At 48.0% G+C, this 12,548-nt stretch overlaps 1 protein-coding gene across 1 annotated transcript in view; it reads right to left on the reverse strand.

The window, feature by feature from the left end:
• Positions 1–12,548, reverse strand: part of CFAP57 (cilia and flagella associated protein 57) — a 348,360-nt gene that overhangs the window by 171,367 nt on the left and 164,445 nt on the right. Inside the window, exon 11 of the mRNA XM_069642449.1 lies at positions 241–414. Within this exon, the coding sequence (XP_069498550.1) occupies positions 241–414 (174 nt within the window). The remainder of the gene's footprint in view (positions 1–240; positions 415–12,548) is intronic.

The following is a 12,548-nucleotide window of genomic DNA, read 5'->3' on the forward strand; positions in this document are numbered from 1 at the left end:
ATCGCTACAAACTAATACTTTGATCAGGATTTGGGTATTGTGACTGGTTCAGTACTACAGCAGCATTTGGCACAGTACCAGAACTTACTGAAGAGACAGTGGTCTTAGCTCAATCTCAAGTATTTAATATCTTTGAAGACACCAATTAGCCTGGTTCAGATCCAAGCCTGTCTGTCTTTCAGTCTGTCCTCATCCTGGGAATGTAAGGTGCGCCTCCACCAGAGCTGAACATTGCCTTACCTTGGTAATAGGGCCAGCGTGTGCCTGGTACTCATTTAACTCCTTGTGGATGGGCAGAGGGTTCTTCATCGACCTAACAGTGCCAATAGAAGTGCCAAGAAACACCATGCGGCCGGAGTGCGACACCACCACGCAGGTGTAAACGACATCATAGGCAGGAAGCTCACGTAGGATCTGAAAAACAAAAACATTTTTACTGACTGAAGCAGGTGAATGTCTTTATCATAGATGCATTCTGTGCTTACAAGTGTAACATAGGACCAGCAGAACACACGAGCCAGAAATTAATCATTCAATGCTTTATTAACAAGGTCAGGATGGACAGGGTGAATGGCTGTAGGGGCTATGGTTTACAACGAAAACACTAAGATAACGCATACTAGAGGGATGGAGGATGGAGTGACTCAACATGATTCAGGGACGTACCTATGGGAATACTGATCTTCCCCAGGATTTGCCAACTATTCTATAGTCCCCTGAATATAGCACCCAGCTGGCTTCTTGGTTTCAACCTACAATCTCAGGAACATAGAGCCTAGCTCGCTTCTTGGCTTCAACCTACAATCTCAGGGATATAGAGCCTAGCTCACTTCTTGGCTTCAATTTATAATCTAAAGGACATAGAGCCTAGCTTGCTTCTTGACTTCAACCTACAATCTCAGGGGCATAGAGCCTAGCTCCCTTCTTGGCTCCAATTTACACTGGTAGGGACACAGCGCCTAGCTCGCTTCTTGGCTTCAACCTACAATCTCAGCGACATAGAGCCTAGCTCGCTTCTTGGCTTCAACCTACAATCTCAGCGACATAGAGCCTAGCTCGCTTCTTGGCTTCAACCTACAATCGCAGGGACATAGAGCCTAGCTCGCTTCTTGCCTTCAACCTACAATCTCAGGGGCATAGAGCTTAGCTCACTTCTTGGCTTCAATTTATAATCTCAGGGGCATAGAGTTTAGCTTGCTTCTTGGCTTCAACCTACAATCTCAGGGACATAGAGCCTAGCTCTCTTCTTGGCTTCAACCTACCAACTTACAGTCCCAGGGACATGGAGTCTCTTGGCTAATGCACCAAGTACCCTTCTTGATTAAGCATACGGCCCCAAGCCCCCATCCTTTGCTAGGCACAGGTATTCTCACCTTCTAGCAAAGAGTCGCTCTCAATGGTTGATGATAATGCCTTTTCACACACTCCTACCAGAAAGTATGTTCTCCTTCTTCCCTATTGGTTTGTCATGTTGCCACACACAGTTCACAGGTCCCCTTGCTGTACCACGGCTTCCTCTAGCTTCTATCCCTGGTTACTCTCTTCCCAGAATCTGTGGTGTAGCCCTTACTCATAAGCTCTCTATTATCTCAGTCCCTGACGTATGCCAGGTACATATCCATCAGCAGGCTCTTAGCTTTCTCTGTGTGTAGTTCTTGTCTCAGACAGTATCTGAGGCATAGCCCCCAGCAGACTTTCAGCTTCTCTTCTTCACTGGATGTGGTCTCAACCAAGGGCTGACATATAGCCCTTAGCAGTCTCTTAGCTCTCCCTCCCATAGGGTCCGTCTCTCATCCTGGAATGTCTTTTCTAATCTCCCTGATTCCTAGTCTGTAGTCCAGTCTGTGACACACCCTGTAGTTCACTGTGCCTTAGATGGAGCTGCAGATTATTTAAACATTCAACACGTGTCCTGACGGGTTATTTCTAGACCTACTTGATCGTGAATGGTTATTCCCGCCAATTCCTTAGTACTTCATCAGGCGTTTCCTGGCATTCCCTGATGCTTCCCAGTTGACCCTGATCGTCAATCTCTGGTTGGTATTTGCCATTCGTTATCACTTGTGCTGCGGTGAGCGAGAGTTTAAGAACATAGTCTGCATTTTGAGGTCAGAGAGAAATGGTGGTTCTATAGTGTGGCTCCACATAGGAGGCTCTGTGTTCTTGGACTCGTCTGGAGAGCAGGGAGCAGAGCACAGATGCAGCAAAGAGTTTTCTTCTCCCTCTTGCCAGGCAGAGAGGTTTGCTTTCACAAGCAGTGACTGTATTCTGACCTGATTTCCCCATTACCGTTTATTTTATTGTTGAAAGCGAGTACCTAGCCTGAGAGAACTGGGTGAAGTGCAGGGTGTGGGTAGCCAGCGTTTGCGCTGGCAGCTTTTAACAGTAACGTAGTGTAGAGTTGAGGTCAGTGCATCGGTATGTGCAACCATTAGGATTAATCCTTGGCCAGGTGGTGTTGAAAAAGCCATGTTCTGAGAAACTGTCAACATTGGAGAATTGTGGGGACATTCAGAGCCGATACCAGGATCGAGTTCGAGAGGGTGGCTGCATGAAAAGAGAAGTATTCTTTGTGGTTCCTCTCTTTGTGCTTCTGGGTGACCAGATGGGTATTTTCTGAGTGTGCGGTGGGATTCTAGAGGGGCTTAACCATGAGCAGAACAGAGGTGTGAATAAGGTGCAGGCTGTGGAACGGGGACCCTTTACATTACTGAACGCAGATGTGTGGTCATATGAATTGGCATACATCTTCCCACGTTAGGGTCACAACCACTGTTCAGCTCATAACAACTTAATGCCCCAATGTCTGGAGGTTTCCCAGGAGGACCCGATCTCCAAGTCTAGGAGTAGTGGTGCTTGAGAGGATGGGTAAGAGTTCAATTATGAAGCCTTCTCATTGGATACACTGAGGGTTCTGTGCAATGTTGTGTTAAGTTATCAGACGCACTGTTGCCACTTGCGTGGTCTCTTGGCGCTCGGTCGCAACTGTAATGCAAGGGGGCTAAGGGGTGGTTAGTAGGATTGAGCAGTGATGTGCTGTTGTCACTTTCAATTCAGATATACCGGTCACTGATCGTAGGGGTATGTTTCAGTTGGTGGAGGCACCATGTGGTGTTGGGCGACATTATGTGTGGTTTGTTTCGTTCGCTGTGGTGTTCTGAAGTACGTGCAGATTGTGGTGCTGTAGAGGTATGGTTGGGTTTAGTTCAGAGTTTGAGAGGTGTATGCAGAATGGTGTGTTTTTAGCACGGTTTGTTGGTGGCAGTACATTTCCTACCCCCGCTGCATCCCTTCCCATGTCAGTCATTCTAGAGTGTAGTAATTACCACCCCCACAAGTTCCTCCAGGGGTAATGTGTTCCCTGTGTCCTGTTGTCAGTCTGTGGACTGCCTGTGTCCTACCCTATTCCTTTACGTGTGACAAGTTCACCCTCGGCAGTCCGATTAAGTGGGACACATCTCAGTCCCACGTTTCCACCTTTGGCCCTCTATCAGGATGGGTACACCCGGATGTCAAAACCACCCTTCCCAATCCGACACCTCTTCTCTGGAGGATAGCTCAGGGGCAACGTGCTTGCCTTGGAAGAAAGACGACATGGAGCAACATAGGTTCAATCCCCAAGTCTGCGCTTAGAAACCTCTGGGTATTAAGCGCGTTATAAATAACCTATCATATCATATCATTCTCACCTGCCATCCACTCCGGTCCGGCCTACACCCCACTCCTTTTCTGTTGTGTGTTTGTTTCATGGTGCGTGGATGTTGTGCAGTAATTGTCTTCTCATTTGGAGCTCAAGAGCCAATTTTTTGGATGTTTTCTGAATTTTAGATGGTCCTTCATAGTTCGTATTTCTCTGGGAAGAGAGTTTCAAAGTTTGACGGCTAAGCAGAAAGCTTATCCACCAGGGGTTTTCCTCGTGTATGGTTTAGGTTCTAAGCGGATGCCGTTGCTGAATCTAAGTGTTCTAGTTGGAGATTTTCTTTTGTATGAATTCTGTTGCCAGGCCTTGGATTGCTCTGTGTGTTCTGCACATTGTTTTAATGGTGATTCGTTTTTTGACTCAGAGACAAGGTAGCATCTTTAGCGCTGGTGTGATGTGGTCCCTTCGTGAGAGTTTGAGGAGAAGTCTGGCGGCAGCATTCTGTATTTGTTGCAGCTTCCTCAGTAAGTAGTCCGGCATTCCGAGGTATACACTGTTGGCGTAGTCTATCCTGGACATGATGAGGGAGAGGACAGCCAGTATTTTGTGCATGAAGGAGAGGAATGGTAGAATATTTCTGATTCTGTGCACGTGGAAGAAGCATTTCTTAATTATCGCATTTACTTGAGGTTCTAGAGTTAACTCGTTGTCCAATAGGATTTTAATGTTTCTGACTACTTGGGACTGCAATCCCACATACACCCCTTTCACAGTGTTGGTGGTCTTCCCTGGTCCCCAGAGACCCCGCGGACACCAAAAGAAGCACATCCTATGAGGCTTTCTTACACAAGTATTGATGGTGCAGAGAAAAATGTAGCAGTCACAACCAGAATGGTGAAAAGGAGTCCTTAAAATCAAATCAGAGCAGGTTTCCATCAGTATCAGTATGGCATATATATTCATATTCTATAAGGTGGGTTAATATAGATGCCTGGTGTTTTGTCTGAATTTGTAAAGGGGCTTCTTACTTGAAGCTTTCCTGAACAGTTTGATAGTTGGAGCCCAACACACTTTGAAGCAAAGAACATTAGCATTTCTTATTCAACGTGAGCCTCGGATAGAAAATACCAGGCGACTACATACAATGAGTGCATGCATTGCTGTTCATCCAGGTGAGGGTGGCACAACGCAGGAGGATTAAGAGGCAGTGGGGTGGATGGGGACTTGCAGCCTTTGAGTTGAGACTGGAGGTAAGGTGGAGTAGAGGAGAGGTGTATGCGCGGACCCCCCCTGGTCAGAGGTGTGGCTTAAAGGTGGGGAAAATGGGGGATCCCCTTCCCCACTGTAAGAGGCTACAAGGGATTGTAGTGCAGATCTCATTGACGTGAAGTGCAAAGCAGTGGGAGGAGAAGTGGACGACACTGCCAAGAATGCGATTCGACATGATGGTTTTGGGAAGCAATGATCTCGGTGAGAAACCTGCTGAACGGGATTCGTAGAATACACATAGGTCCACTTTTGGATGAGACACATCTGTACAACTTAACGTGGGTTTTCATCATAGTGCACCTGGATAGTTCTTCCTTGATGGTATACAACTGCTGTGGGGTGACTATTACACTTCTGTTCTATTCTCTAGAGCCACTCTGGTTCCTAGTTTCTCGGTTTACCTTATTCCACTTATCTAGAACGAATGAGGGGTTTTGGTTGGCGTCCTGTTTTTGTGCTTTGCAGCTTGACGTGTCTCTTCAATCTTTATCCCAGACCCCCCCCTGATTATAATCCCACATGCTCAGTACTTGTCCTATCCCACAATCCTTGTGCTTCCGGTCTCCCTTATCAGAAATTCCTTTTCACCCAAGTAAATTCATCCATGCCTCATATCAGATCTATGCCCTCAAACCACATCTTCTGGTGTTTCCCTTCTTGCCAGGACCACATCCAAAGAATCTGTGCTCCACCAATTGGCATAACCACCTTTCTATATTGAATACTCTGTTTCTGATCAGTCTGTTTCTGGCTGCTTGTTTTTGAAAGGCAGCATGCCCAATATCCATCTAGTGCACTCCATTGATGCAGGATTATGGGCCCCAGGTGTGAGGTACCCCTAAATCAGTCTGCAAAAAATGTCACAAGTATCAGAGACCTCTGAGCCATGATTCATCTGAACAAGCTCCAGGGATGTAGGAATATGGCTCAGCTGTACTAAGTTGAATTCTGACTAGGTATTTTTTTTACCACTGAATTTTACTGATTTTTATGCCGCAAAATACACAGTAGTGTTTGGATATGGCAATATAGGGAGTGGGTTGATGGGGAGAGAATAGGGAAGATGGGGAAACAAAAAGGTGCGGGCCTCACCCCGCATTTAGCAGCAAAAGACAACCCCAGAATCAGATGTAAGGTTTTTTGAGAAACCTGAGGGTATCCTCACTCCTATTCCCCCTGGATCCTCTGCTCAGATGGCCATGGAAAGGCCATCGCTTTTGGATCCTGACCCTGGGTTGGATAAGCAAGGGAGGATCACCTGGGTGGTGGGTCCTTGGAGATTGGGAAAAGGGTACCCACAGGCGAGACATGGTATCCCAGCTTTTCCCTGTGAGAATCAAACTAACCCTGCCCCATCCTTTATTAGCTATAGTACAGCAGTTCCCCTCAATTTTCCTCATTCAACCGACTACAGTACTGGGATGAGGAAGAGGCGATTAGGAGTAGTGAACACTAGTTGGTCATTTCACCAGTCTAGTACTGAGACGAGTAAAAGGCCTGCAGAGTGCTGTAAAGAACAGGTATTTATTTATTTATTGGATATTTATAAGGTGCTTATACAACAAGACAGTGTTTCAAAGCGCCATAAGGCAAGGGAAGGGAACACAGGAGTAAATAAACAATGGTAAAGACAAAGAATAGATAATAAAACGAAAGGCAGTCCCTACTAAGCCCTCGCGACATTTGGAACGTGCAAGTACAATGAAAAAAAAGAAAGGGGGGGTGCGGTGGGGGGAGGGAGAAGTGACAGGGGTGCCTGTTGGGGAGTTAACAGGTAAGTGCATGGGCGGAGCCAACCACAGCAGAGATTGAAGTCTATCGCCCAACAGGTAAGTGCAGGGCGGAGACAATCCACCGACAGGGGTGGAGGATGCTGGTGGCGACTGGGCAGGTAGCCAGGGCCCTATTGGACTCTTGAGGGACCAGGCCACCAGTCTCAGTGACAGTGGGGATGGTTAGCACGGGAGGGAAAGAGGGAAGGTGGAGGAGAACAGAAAAGTCTTGAGTTGTTTGTGGGACTTGAGATGGTCCGTTTCAAGACGGTGAGAGAGAGGGAGACTGTTCCAGAGGAGGGAGCCAGCTGAGGAGAGAGATTTGTCCCCAGTCTCTGCTTGGAGAAACGTTTGATCAGCAGTGAGTTGGGTGGATGGAGAAACGGTATTGGCTTTGGAGTAGGCGACATGCCAGTTTGTCAGAGGATGAGCCTGAGGTCTACCACTTCTGTTCAGCAACTCTGCACTTGCATTTCAGAACGGTTAGACCAGAGTCATAACAGCTGTTAAGCTTGGTGGCAGGTTTCAGGCAGATCCTCATGACAGGAGCAAGGATGTCGAGAGTGCTAGTGACAGCAAGGTGAAGATTGGGAAGGGCAGAGTGAGTGGGAGAGTCAATAGCGGGGGCTGGAGGGAGGATGAAGGCAGAGGCAAACGCAGCGACTGAAACTCGTTTCATTGGTCGGATGACCCCGAAGGAGGCTGGCAGTGCTGGGGGAGGCTCAGTCAGAGAGGTTGAGAGGTCCCAGGTGGGAAGAGATGAGAGAGTGGTCAGACCAGGAGAGAGAAGTGGTAAGAGGGTTGGATATAGGCAGATCACAGGAGATGAAGGCATCAAGAGTGTGTCCGGCAGAGTGGGTAGGGCCAGAAGGGAGAATAGAGAGGGAAAGAGAGGTACGGAGATGACTGAAGAGTGAGGAGGTGAAGATTGTGGAGTTGTAGGGGAGAACTGGTCCAGGAGACCCCTCTCGCCTGCGTTTCTTCCCCAGGTGAGGACTATGGCCCATTGGGCGTTCCCTCATGCCACCCGGGCCCAGGTGGTGGGGGGCTCACCCACTGGAGACATTGCCCACACGTATCGAGTGCCCACATGTATTGATTGCCACACAAATTTAGCTAGGCCCAGAAACCATTCTCTGCCCGGTACAGATGGTGTGAGCTCAGCACACTGTAGCGCGGCCCCCACCCTTGGAGAACATCCCTGTTGCCGCAGCACCCTGGCAGATCCGCTGCGAGCACGTTCCCACGAACAAGACGGACATGAGCTAGCGCAATACGCTAACATTGTAACAGTTCACCTCCCGCAGTGTACCATCACTATCAGCCTGACCCGGCCAGCAGGCCTGAACAATGAGAAGAACAGTAAAATGGTCCTCTGATGGCAGACAGTCTTTATGTATATGTATATATTAATGTCAAGACCGCTTGCATTATTTCTTTCTTCCACATAATACAAATGCCTGTAGAATGTATTAGAATGAGAGAGTATGCTCCCGTGATATAAGCTACGGCGGGCTCGCACCATTACATGTGGATGCTAATGATAAAGGAACGCTCCAGGGATCTGTTCGTTGCGTGTATCACTGGGAAGCCTACCCCACATGGTTTCGCGCCATAACTAAAGCTAATGCTGCTAGAGTACACGAGGAAGCGGATGCAACTATACTATGAACTCATGTAAAGAATGCGCGAGCGTGCACTCATCATGTGTGAATGTCTGAGCCCCTCATATGCTACCACCGTCACGTACAGTGGCGGGTCGTTTTCTATGTACTCCACTGATCTAAACACTACCTCATTTTCTGCGAATATATACATGCATGTAATTAAAACACTGTAGCTGTTAGAATATAACGTACAAATATGATGCGCGGACTGGATATAATCGAGATACATCCAGCAAAGTTTAAATGCATGTTGTGAAGTGATTTTGAATAAGTATTCTAGAAAATGTTCAAATGTTTGTGATGTCTTTACCTATATTCGGCAACACACGAGGGAGATACCTTTGTGAAAGCGTACAAGGTCTCGATGTATCCCCCTCCCTCCCCCAGAAGGTTGCCAAGACATGAGAACAGAGCCCCGCTCTGCGTTGTCACGCCTCCCCCGACCCGACTGGAGCCGCTTCAAAGACTTGTAGCCCCGCTGCAGCACCCAAGGCCGCGGCCAGCCACCTGCATTATTTACAGCACAGCAGTAAACCTTAGTTTAAACTCAAGCACCCCCTCGTAAACCCCACAACCCACCAGACTGTCTTAGACTTATGGCCCTGTGCAATCAGGACACCCAACACTTTGACAACACACAGCGAAACATCCATAACCACTTCTAACAAGACAGAAAGACCTGTACCACCCGCCCCAGTCCCCGAAGCTTAGCCCCTCGACCTACGGTCCCGATCAACAGACCAAGAGTAACCAGGCCTCGATATATTATCTCCAGACCCCTCACAAGGTGCATTCCTCCTGTGTTGCATTAACCTATTGAAAGATTTACTAAAGAGAATATAACTGTAAATGACTGAATGACTGCGGTGTGCATGGCAGAGGGCAAGTAAGTCAGAAAAGGCATTCATCTCTGCCACAGGCCGCCTCGGCACACCAACACCGCCCAGATGAACTCAAGCCGACCTGCCAGGCCCAGCCCAACCCACGAGGGTGACCAGTGACGTCCTCCAGCCAAGACCAACCACGCCACAGCAGCACCTATAGTTAGTCGTCGCCACCCAATCCCAATGAACTTGTGCCCCCTATAGTATGTAGGTTTTGATGACGTTTTTTGTAAATATATACGCCTGTCTTTGCTATTGTCAGACAGAGCGCTCTCGGAGTTTGCAGAGTTCTTTGCATGCCCAATTCTGATTGATAAACTCCCATTTACGCTCACCCGCACTCTGTCTTGGCCTTATTCCCATTTTGGGAGAGTCCTTCATTGTCTCTCATTAAAGGGGAGGATCGTGCTGTTTGGGGACGCTTGCTTTCAGTGGTGACCCCGATAGCGTGATATTTATTTCTTCCTAACCTCCTTATAACCGTCCCCGTTTGGCACGAGAATCTCCGGTCGAAAAGGGATACGCACGGTGAGCCGGCTCCGGGAGGCTGCCCGCCAACGGCGACCGGTACACTAAGAAGTGCGCACTCGATAGAGAGGGGGTACGGGATCCCGGTTGAAAAATCCCCTTTGAGTACCGCTCGCCGTAGCCGGGGCTGACTGTTGAGCTGACGGCGACACTGCCTGGACGGACCCAGTTTCGGAGAGTATCGGTTCAAGACGGGCACGTGAGTACTGAGTGCGAGCGATCTTAAGGGGAGCGGGGAGAGAAGTGTAGGACAGGAAACGAAGAGGGGGTACGCAGATCTACTAAAGATCATCTTAAAAATTTTCCTTGCTTTTTCTTTGCATATGGCCATTAGGATTAAGAGGTGAATAAGAGATAAAAGTGACGGGAACCTAGCTCCGAAAGGGGGTGGCAGGCGGCGCCGCATAGTGCTATCTTGACTAGTACTGGGAATATATGAAGAAGTGGAGTATAAAATAAAAGTGTTCAGCAAAAGGGGACACGGAGAGTACATTAGTGACCGCTATTATTTCTTTCCTTTTCTTTAGGGTAGGGGGGAGAATAAAGAACTGTGATTAGCACAGACTTGGGGAGACAGTAAGAGAAACAGAGTCCTATTAAAAGGAGGGGGAAACAGGTTAATATCTATATATATATGCGCATCTAGATATTCAAATAAGGCGATTAGGGACAGCCGGCTAGGGAGGAAAGGGAGGGCAGCTTGAATGGTGAATGGTGCCAAGAGGTGTGTGCACCTCGTATGTGCTAGAAGAGATTTTAGCGTTGTGAACGTGTGAGCGATTATAAGTGCATAATAGTTAAATGGTCATGATAAGTGTGGTCGGATAAAAGTTTTTTCTCTCTTCAGATAACGTCAATATAGTGGAGTGTGTGAGTACCTTTTTGGATTTCCAGTCTGACATTGTCAAACCAAAGAATGGGTTGCTCTTGTATGTGCCCCTCAAAAAGAACATAATAGACATTGTGTACGGCCAGTTTGTATTGTGCAGTCAGGGAGGGGGAGAGCCCAAAGGGACCCAACATTGAATGTGAAGTAAAATATAAAGAATAATATTGATACTACATTCACGTTGTAGTTGCAAAAACACTAGGCACACCAGCACTAGGAGGGCACAGAGATGGGGGCTGAAACACCCTTATCACATATTTGTAAGAATCTCCCGGGATACGTGGAGCGGATTAAAAAATATCACGACCAATGGGTGACCGAGCTAAAGGGGGAGGGGTTACCTCAGATTTGGCCCGAGGGAGGGTCGTTTGATAAAAGTGTCCTGGATACAGTAGCCACATGCATTTGTCTAAAATACAAAGGAAAGCAGCTGCAAAATAGGAGGGAAATATTAGATCTTTGGAGGTTATTTGAAGAGATACCACCGCCTAAGACACCAGCACTAAATTCTGATCTCCCGTCCACCACAGACAATCCACTGCTAATACAAAGAGATGTCAAAGAAGGCTCAAGTGTCGCGCCACCAGTAGAGGTAATAAGTTTGTACCCGATAATAAAGAAGCCTGTGCCCGCAGAGGGGTACAGTGATCCCACTTACATACCTCCCCCGAGAGATACTACACCCCTCCGGCCCACGGCACCTCCGCCATACGAAAGCACGAGGGAGCGAGCCCAGGCAGGCGCACAAAGGGTAGATATAGAGAAGCTCACAGATGATTTAGAATCAAGACTGACGATAGCAAAGGATGAGCTCTCGAGGATAAAAGACATATGCGAACGAACAGCACTAGATGCAACTAGATCAGGGCGTACGTCCAGAGCGCTAGGTGAAAATAGAAAGCCCGAAGAGGGGTGGAAAAAGGGCGAGATTTTGTTCAGAATTGAGGAAGAACCAACGCGAATAATAGAAGTAGGGCCCGGAGAGGGAGATGCTGCAAGCGAAGAAAGGCGGGGGGGAATTAGAGAAGAGTTGCTGTGTGATATAAGGGACGAGGTAGAAGAAAGCGACAGGTTGAGTATGGCGATAGGAGGGGGAAGCGAAGGGGAGGAAGGTACGTGTTCATTGAGAACCCTGGATGATGAGTGGACGGGGCGACTAAGGAACAGAGTGGGAAAAATGGCATCACTGGGGACATCAACAGCTCAAACGGGTCCGGACGGAACGACAAAAGGAAGGCTACAGCTCCCGTTGATACACAGGGGAGGAGGGAGGCCTAACTATATCCCATGGGCACAGATGGATAAAGCCAATTTATTAAAGCTATTGCCCCCGTTGTCAGGAGGGGCAAGTAAGTGGATATATGCCTTTGAGAAACATACTGCCGGGGTACCCCTAGCCATAGGAGATGTAAAAAGTCTACTCGTATCAGCAGTAGGTGATCAGGCTGAAAGGGTATGGGTTAAGGCCGGTTTCCCGGGAGTAACGTTAGACTGTGACTGCCATGATGGGGCATCCTTTAACACGGTGCGTGCCAGGGTGTGGGATGCCTTACGCGAAACATTCCCAGACACACCGGACTTGCAGTCAGTGATGCAGTGTACAATGAATGACGGGGAAGAGGCTATGGATTATATTTTTCGGGTCCAAGAGATGTGGAGAGCAGAAACGAGCACGCCCTGGTATCAGTCGACATCTTTATTTTATTTTATTATAAAGAGAGGGCTCCCAAAGGAAGTGCAGAAGGCGCTTGACAAGATAGCAGGCATTGAAGCAAAGGGATGGCCAGAAATTCAGAGCATAATAGTACACCATTGTAAAAGAATCAAAGAGAGGGAGAAGGAGGTGGCGCAGAAAAGATTGGCAGACGAGGCGAAGTTAGTACAGTCAAAGTTAGTGAA

This window comes from Ambystoma mexicanum, chromosome 1q (genome assembly GCF_040938575.1).
Source record: "Ambystoma mexicanum isolate Mex_15411 chromosome 1q, UKY_AmexF1_1, whole genome shotgun sequence".
Classification (NCBI taxonomy): Eukaryota; Metazoa; Chordata; class Amphibia; order Caudata; family Ambystomatidae; genus Ambystoma; species Ambystoma mexicanum.